Source organism: Hydra viridissima, unplaced genomic scaffold (genome assembly GCF_058129835.1).
Source record: "Hydra viridissima isolate aposymbiotic clone 2 unplaced genomic scaffold, HvirCarnegie_v1 scaffold_10, whole genome shotgun sequence".
Taxonomy (NCBI): domain Eukaryota; kingdom Metazoa; phylum Cnidaria; class Hydrozoa; order Anthoathecata; family Hydridae; genus Hydra; species Hydra viridissima.
The window spans coordinates 9,488,493-9,497,091 of NW_028324309.1; the positions used below are offsets into that span (position 1 = coordinate 9,488,493).

The 8,599-nt window shown below is 29.2% G+C and overlaps 1 protein-coding gene across 1 annotated transcript; it reads right to left on the reverse strand.

Annotated features, from left to right (window-relative positions):
- Nucleotides 1-5,431: 5,431 nt before the first annotated feature.
- On the reverse strand, nucleotides 5,432-7,652 carry LOC145182127 (uncharacterized). The gene is made up of 2 exons (XM_090099379.1): nucleotides 7,494-7,652; nucleotides 5,432-6,662 (listed from the first exon to the last, which is right to left on the reverse strand). The coding sequence occupies exons 1-2, from the start codon at nucleotides 7,573-7,575 to the stop codon at nucleotides 5,566-5,568; spliced, it is 1,179 nt and encodes a 392-aa protein (XP_089955505.1). The 5' UTR covers nucleotides 7,576-7,652; the 3' UTR covers nucleotides 5,432-5,565.
- Nucleotides 7,653-8,599: the final 947 nt, after the last annotated feature.

The following is an 8,599-nucleotide window of genomic DNA, read 5'->3' on the forward strand; positions in this document are numbered from 1 at the left end:
TTAACATAACATCCAAAAAAAAAAAAAAGGTTTTCTCCTGCAGTGAACCAAAAGTTTTAAAATTCTTTGAAGTATCCGTGACTAATATGTTTTTAATTTCATAGAAAAATAATTTAATAATCTGATGAAATTAGCATTCCAAATTTCAAGAATTTATGGTGTTCATCATTTTGAATTACTGACCATGAAAACTGTTGATAATTTTTCAACGTGAAAATATTTTTTTTTTTTTTTTTGTAAATACTTCTCCAATAATTACCCCCCCCCCCCCAAATTTTTCTGAAGTTGAAAGTTAACGAAAAAAATTTGAAGGACTCCCTCAAATTGCCAAACGCTTCGGTAATCTTGCCGGACTTTGCGGAATGATCTGCTGTTCAGAGAAGTTTTTGTCTCCCTACTGACTTTTGTGACGATAACTTTTTTATCTAAAGAATAAATTACATAATATTTATCTTTTTACCCTTGAGTTTAGAATCTTAAAAAAAAAAATTTCTATCTTAATCTAAGTTTTAAATTAAAAACTGAAAAATTTTTAAATTAATACTTCATTAGTATAGTCCTATTTACATATGTATTGTCCAAATAGCTTGCTCCTTTTTTTGACTTTCAATTAATACCTATCTACACAAATGTATTATCAAAGTAACTAGTTATAATTTCTGTTATTTATGATATTATTTGTACAAATATTTTTTAACTTTATCTTTTTGGTTACTATTAGTATATTATAGAAAATTAGACTATAGATAATCAGCTAGTTTTTAAATGGGAGATTTTGAGGAATCTGATGATGACATCTTGCCAAATAAGATTTTATTAAAAAATGCAAATCTTAATAATACAGTGCATAATGAGGAAAAAGAAAGACCATCTGTAATGCGTTTACTAGAGAGAATTACTATTGGTAGTGCAAGCAAAGTTAAAAGTATCACAATGACTGTTCCAAATGCTACATCAAACATTATTTCTGGTATAACAAACCAAATACCTTTGCCTGATCTCTTACCTGATGCCAAGAAAATAGATAGCTTAGTTGAAACAGCAACATTTGCAGCGTATTGTCTGTCAGCCTTTGGAATGATGGGCACTTTTTATTACACTATAAGAACTGTTAGAGAAATGGCTCAATATAAGAGATGGTTAAAATATGTTTACTTGTTGAAACAGACAAAAAAAATCTCATAAATCATAAAATTTTTCATTACAGAAAAATTATGCCAACAACAATCTACCTGGAATGTTAAACATGCAAACATATTTTGTTTTTTATATTTAAAGCATGCATAGAGTGTCTTTGACATTTATGGTTTGCATAAATCTCCTTTGTTAAGTAATATTTTGGTTAAATTTATATACAAATATAAACTTATATACAAATATACAAATCAAGGAATGTAAAATTGAAAACCTTAAGTCCCTTCTATAAAATACAAATTTTTTGTTAGGTAATCTCGTTAGCATTAATGTTATATGCATTAATGTTTTGTATAAATAGCATATTTTATTTTTCAAAAAATTAGGGCTAAAATAGTAATATATTAACATTTATATTAGTTATTGGTTTTAGTATGTTAGGTTCATACCACTATGTTTCATATTAGTTCTCTATTTTAATGTTTCACAAAGGTTTTAATGTTTCGCATAAATTGATTTATATGTGTCTAGCAGATATGCATGCAGAGTGAAGTTGGAGATGAGTTCTTCATCTTAAAAATTGTTGACTTTAAGTTCACTGAATATTCTTGACTAAACAGAAGCAATTGACAAATTTTGAACACAGGAACAAGGCCATACAAAACTAATTTAATATTTTCAAAGTCTAAATGTTCTTCAGTGTTCATTTTGGTGTGTTAGTTCATTTTGAAATTCAAATTGGCGGTTTTCACCCTGGGATGTCTAACGTTTGACCATTTTTTTTGACGAAACTTTGATTTTTATAAATAAGAAATTTTACATGTCAAACCGTTTTCAAAATATTTTTTAAGGAAATATTTAAAAAATTAGGTTATCGAATAAGAATTCGTGGTTTTCATATATTTGTAACAAAATCAAGTTTTGAAACGCAAATTACATTTTAATCAAGATATCCGTTGTAATGGACACCTTTTTATCTTTCGATCATTTTCTTGATGTTGTTCTGTCGATGTCACTTCTATGATCATTTGTTCAGAATAAAAAAGATAACGGCAAAATTTTTTTTTTTTTTGGGTGGGGTTAAAAACTACATATATATATATATATATATATATATATATATATATATATATATATATATATATATATATATATATATATATATATATATATATATATATATATATATATATAGACACACACACACACACACTGAGAATTGAAATTGAGTGATGTGTAGATCAAAGTATTCTTGTTAAGTAAAAATAAATTTTATTTAAAAACTTATTTTTTTTTATTTTCACCATTTTACCGCTGTAGAAATCATATCAAAAAACTCAAATACTTTATATTGAAAAACTTTTTTACATGTTGACCACCAACAGGATTTTCGTGAAATGTCCAAAAATTGTTTTCACGTTTTTAGGCTTAGTTTAAAGGGTCGAAATACAGTTATCTCATTTATTTTGAGATATTTTTGAGCTGATTTATTGTGTATTTTATGTCACCCACCACCAGTGCTCGACATGGCGCAAATGGTAAAATAAAGATGGTGCATGGCCGATGGCCTGAATGACAAAGTAGAGTCAGGTATGTTCCAGTGGCCGACGCGGTCCAATTGGATTACCTTAGCGTCGCTCACCGGTGGCTGACACGGCGGTCAATATTAAATAAGTTTTTTTAATTTCCTCATGAAAAAAATGTAAGAACTGAAATACCAATAACCAATCACTTTTGCCGTCCCATACATCTGCAGTGAAGAGACCAAAGATTTGTGTGAAATCTAAAAACAACTTCCAACAGCAGAAAGTTTGGAAGATGATATCATAATAGAAGATAATAATGGACATCCAAGAGTAAATTGAAAATTTCCTTTAAAATAGGCAACTATTTTTGATGAAAAAGTAATAAAAGCTTTTACGATCACTAAATCTACGTAGCAGTGTAAATACTGTTCTGTAAATCTCAGTGAGATAAAGAATAATAGCAATCATGCGTAGGTAATTGCAAAGTATTGCATTAAGTTTTGTTCTCTCCTCATTGTTGGATTAAAACTTTTGAATTTTGCTCCTTGTACACAAGATATATCTCAAATTTTAGAGGTTCTTATGCAAAAAAAACATTGTGGTGACTTCAATTGAGAAAAAGGTGTTTTCCCGTAGAAGTGAAAAATAAAATGTATTTTATATACAAATTTTGTTTTTATTGCGAAAAAAAGATCATTCTTAGTGTGGATTGCTAATGCTATTTGAGGTCCGGCGCATAGTGGCTCAGGTTGACCAAAAAAAGGCAAAAACTCATTTGACAAACATCGGAAATGAACATGTTATATGTTAAAATAATACATTTTTTGGGTCAAAGAATTCAAATTTATTAAGAAAAATATTTTTTATGCGCACCTTTGACACGTTAGGTTTGGTTACACGCGTAAAAAATAACTTTTATTAAGATTTTAAAATCTTCAACCCAAAGCAATATATTTTGATATATTATTCTACTTGGCTTTTTTATAACAATGGTTTTTAAAGGTTGATGTTTTATATAAAAAAACTTTTAACAACTTTATTTGGTAATGGTTTTCCTTAATAATTCTTATGCTTTCTAAAAGATATGCATAACATAAAAGATATGCGTAACATAAAGGTCGTACAAACTCGCTACAAGTTTAGCTGTTTCAAGGATTATGCAGTCTTTTTGTTATATCACAACCAATTTTAGCAATTTCAGAAAAAACTTCATGGTTTTCAAATGCTCTTCTGGCAGTATTGCCATGATTACTAATGATTGCCAGTATTTAACATATCAACAGACAGGCTTATTCTTTCTCTGAAATGGAAGTGAATCTCTTTCTTAAGATTACAGACAACTTCTCCTTAATTGTTTTTACCTTTTACTTTTTAATTTTCATTTTATAATTCAAATGAAGAATTAACTCCAAGCACTTTATCCAGCAATACTAATCTAAAATGAAGGCATTTTGATAGTTTTTATCATTGCACAGATTGCAGTATTGAGTGGATTTTGTGTCGGTAAGTGCGTTTACCACTTTATTATTTATTACTTTATTATCATTACCTGATTGTAAAGGTTATCATTCTTCCTGCAATTTTCAAACTCTGCAAAATGTCTCTAACATAGTTATTTGATTTTTTTAGATCATTTTTTTCTTCTCCGTAAAATGTTAGGCTCTTTAATTTTAGGTGGAGAGGTTTACGAAATTGACAATTTTTATTTTTTCAAATTTTAGCATTTCCTATCTTAAGCAATAAACGCACAAAAGCTGAAAAGGCGTCTGTCATACTTAAGTTCTATAATTATGTTGCTTGTGACTTCTGCTTAGAAATACTTTGGCTTGATGCTCCATCAAAACCAATCTTTGCATATGAAATTCTGATGTATCTTGTCATCTTGACCACTAATAACCTAGCCCTTTAAAATTAGAGTTTTCTGGAAAAAAATCTGCGTTAGAAATTTAAATTCGTATAAATTTTTGGATGATTTTCTTTATAGTGTTTAAAGGTAGAAGTTTTTAAAAATGAGAAGTTCTTTCATGTTTAACTTTTGATTTACAAATTAAATTTCCCAAAACTTAGTCTCGATGCAAGGCCTTCAATATATCAAAAGATCGGGGTCTTTAGTATGAAACCATCAAAAGTGAAAACCTTCAAAAAAGGATTTTCCACGTGATTTCTATTTTTTCCTCGCGATTTATTTCTATTATAGTATATTCTATTTCTAAATTTTGACGTTTGATTATTTGATTAAAAAAATTCGATTTGATGAATCTATTCGTGTGAAACCAAAAACCCAAACGACAATTTTTAGTTATTTCTACTTCTTTTGAACATAAATGAATTATCCAAAACTCTCAGTATTTATCAAACAACCCCCGGGAACATAGAGCTTCAAAATGACCGGCATTCATTGTTTGATTGAAACAAAAGCTAGAGTAAGCAGGAAAATTTGCATTATTTTGAAATAAATGACTTAAATACCGAAACTTATGCCTGAACTGATTTTGGTTGTCTTTTTGCCGATTTTTAAACGAAAAGAAAATAACACCTCATAAATAAAATTTTGGACAAAATTTAAAAACTAATATTTTAAGAACTTATAAACTTAATTATTTAATATTTCAACTGTTAATATGTTAGTATACGTAGTTTATAAATATGTTAAAATAATTATTTCAAATACCATATTCAGCAATATTATAAAGTTTTTTTGAAAGATATTTTATTTGAGTAAGAAAAATTTCTTTATTCATCTTTTAAAAAATCTATTTTAAAATTGCAATTTAAATGCAATTTTAAAATAGATTTTTTAAATTTCTTTCTAACGTCTATAAATTAGCTAATTTAAGATAAAACGTTTTGATAGTTAAAAAGGTCTTTATGATCTTTAAAACTATGGTAGCTATGATTTCGAACTCTAATCGTCAAGAAAATATTTTTTTAAATGCTTCCCGACAGAATTCCATGCTATAAACGTTGAATACTCTTTAATGGTCATGTTTCTAACGTCTTTTTTATAAATGTTTTCCATTATTGCATGCGCTACTTCCCCAGTGATGCTTTTAGTTCCGTCAATTACGTTTGCAAGATTCTCTATAAAATGAAACTTTTGAAATTCGCAATCGTTATGCCAACAGTGGATGTGGGGCGTTTCCCATATTGAGTCGTCACTGCATGACGATGAGTCCAGTTCCCCTTTATAGTCTGCGGTAAAATTTTCGATAAGATGGTTTAAAGATAGTTCTGCTCCATACAACAACGAAACAGGGCGCCACCAAGTCGGCCATACGCCTTCGATATTTTCCGCAAAATCTATTTCCTCTAGTCCGGGCAAACTTGGGTGAAACTCGTTCAAGAACATGTAAGCAGTCATTTCTAGCGTTTTCTTTGAAAGCTTAATGAATACTTCTGTTCGGCCGAACCACGTCGAGCCTACGTTGTGAACACCTGCATGTTTCATGCCGAGCTTTGCAGATATGCTTTTTAATCGTTTCATGTTGAAATCAACGCTGTAACCGCCTCGGCCTGTCATTATCGCGTGTTTTGGTTTCCAAAAAAACAAAGCAGGGCTTAAAAACACGTCATAATCGGTTCTTAAGGTGTACTTGTATGAGCCGAGGATTGCATAAATGTCCGTTCGATTGAACATAATAAACGAGTTTATTGGACCGTAGCTAACGCTGCTTTCAAAGGGCTGTTCAATTACAAAGCAGTGCTGGTCATCAAAAACGATATTCCCCGTCACACTATACTCTTTGCAAATTCTTTTCAGATGGTCCATAAGCGATGGATGGGTGAAAACAAAAAGGTCTATATGGTTTGTGACGTTATATTTCTCTTCGTAAGACTCGACGTGATCAGTTATGTACCGCCACGACCCATAAAGTAAAGATATGAACAAATGAGCTTCGCGAATCGAGTTGGGAACATAACAGACAACTGCAACTCGGTCTTTATCAAATTTTGTCGATGTGTTTTCGATTAAATAATTGTTCGTTTCAATTGAATTAATATCTAAATATTTTTTTTAAAAATATTTACATTTTAAATTGCAAAGGATTTAAATTTTTAAAATGTTGATCTTTTTTTTTTTTTTTTTGCTTTTTTTTTTTTTAATGCTTGATTGAATGCAAAAGGAAAAGTAGCGAAATGAAATGCCATTTAGTTTGAAGTTAAAGTTACGGTCAATGATATATATGTTAACTAGATATCTCACTTGCACTTCCACAGAGATGCAAGTTTTTTCCAGCCAGGTTTGTTTTGCCAGCCTGAACTGACGCAATGATAAATAAAAGCAAAACAAAAATTAATAATTGTCAGTTTAAATAAAACGGCTATCGACATTAAAAACTTTAAAAAACTTGCTTCACTTTTTCTCACGGAATTTTTGTGAAGTTAGACATTAACAAGTTAGTATATATCATTGGTTACGGTAAGGGACTAATATTTAACAAAAAAAAAATGTTTTCATCAGTATGCCGTTTACTGAAAGTCCGAGAAATCGCGTTTTCTGATACACTTTTTAACAAACTAAAGATAATATTGCCTACCTTAAAAAAACTAGCTATAAATGTTTCTATGTATAAAAATAGAATCATAATAGTATATATAAGTACCAAATTGTATTTGATTATGACAAATATAAATTTTTATAATAAAAATGAGTGTTCCAGTTCCAGAATGTTCCAGCCTACGTGACAAGAAATAATTTTAACAAACAATTTTTTAATCGACATAGGAATAAAATTTAATTATTTATAAATGTTACATATAACTAAAGATACTACAACAACTAATATACTAAAGAACGAAGCAACACGTTTAAATTTGTAAGAGATCACCTACCTTTTGCATAAGAAATCAAAAATCCTATTAACACTAATCCACCGACTACAACAACGCAGGTGAGTCTCTTAAGATTCGACATTTTTATTGTAGGATAAAAAAAAACAGTATTTTAAACGAAGCTCGGTTAGATTCGTTCTACACCTGTGTAAATTGTTACAATAAAAGATGTTGTTTGAGCGCATGAATAAAATCTTTTGTTAAACTTTGTTGGTATTTGCATATTACCTAAATAAAACACAAAAACATTAAACTTAATGAGTTTTATTTAAGATATATTTTTTTCCGTTTTGAAAAGTACTAAGTACTAGTTAACTTAATTTCTTTTTTTTTAATTGAGGTGATTGAGGAGAGAAGTAGCGATTGTTAATTTATAACGAGAGTTCCAAATGTTATTATGTCAAATCATAAATCTGTTAATTTACTAATAAAACAGGTTACAGTTTCATCTGTTAGTACCAATCAATTTTGTCGGTTAGAACTAATCAATTTCGTCAGTTAAACCAATCGGTTGTCACTATTATCTTAAGTTCAGTGGCTTAATTTTATCTTTTGCAAATAATTTCATATGGCATTACATTCCCATAAAAATGAGTTCAGGTGTTTTTTAAATGAATCTAGTAGTCATCTCTTGTTAAAAGCGATTAAAGTCCTGTATATTCTTTTTTTCTACAGTTACTTTTAATTTATTGTACAAATCTTTTTTTGGTAGAACTCTCTGAAATCATTAAAATTAATTTTGAAATATTCCATATTAAATACTATATTCTTAAAGTTAATTATTTTGCAATTACTTGATCGAATTTTTTCAGAGTTTTATGAAGCGATAAGGTTGAAATCTAATATGATTCCCAGCTATCATTACGCATTCTTTCTTTTTATTTGACTCTGGCTGAGAAACTGATCCATCGCATAACTCCATTCTGGCTGAGAAACTGCTTCGACTCGATCTAGTTGTACATTTAACTCTTTTAACGGTGCTGGGGATCTCATTCTAAAGCTCTTCCCATCGAAATGTAAAACGCGATGAATAAACGTAATTTTTAATTGTTCCAAAAAATACTACAGCGACTGGATCTTGTTTATCATTTCATAGCTGCTGTTCG

What these genes read in the sequence shown, in the direction of transcription:
- LOC145182127 (XM_090099379.1), bottom strand. Translation starts at nt 7,575, where the DNA reads ATGTCGAATCTTAAGAGACTCACCTGCGTTGTTGTAGTCGGTGGATTA. An exon ending in TTTGATTTCTTATGCAAAAG is followed by an intron (nt 6,663 to 7,493) that starts GTAGGTGATCTC and finishes AAAAATATTTAG; the next exon opens with ATATTAATTCAATTGAAACG.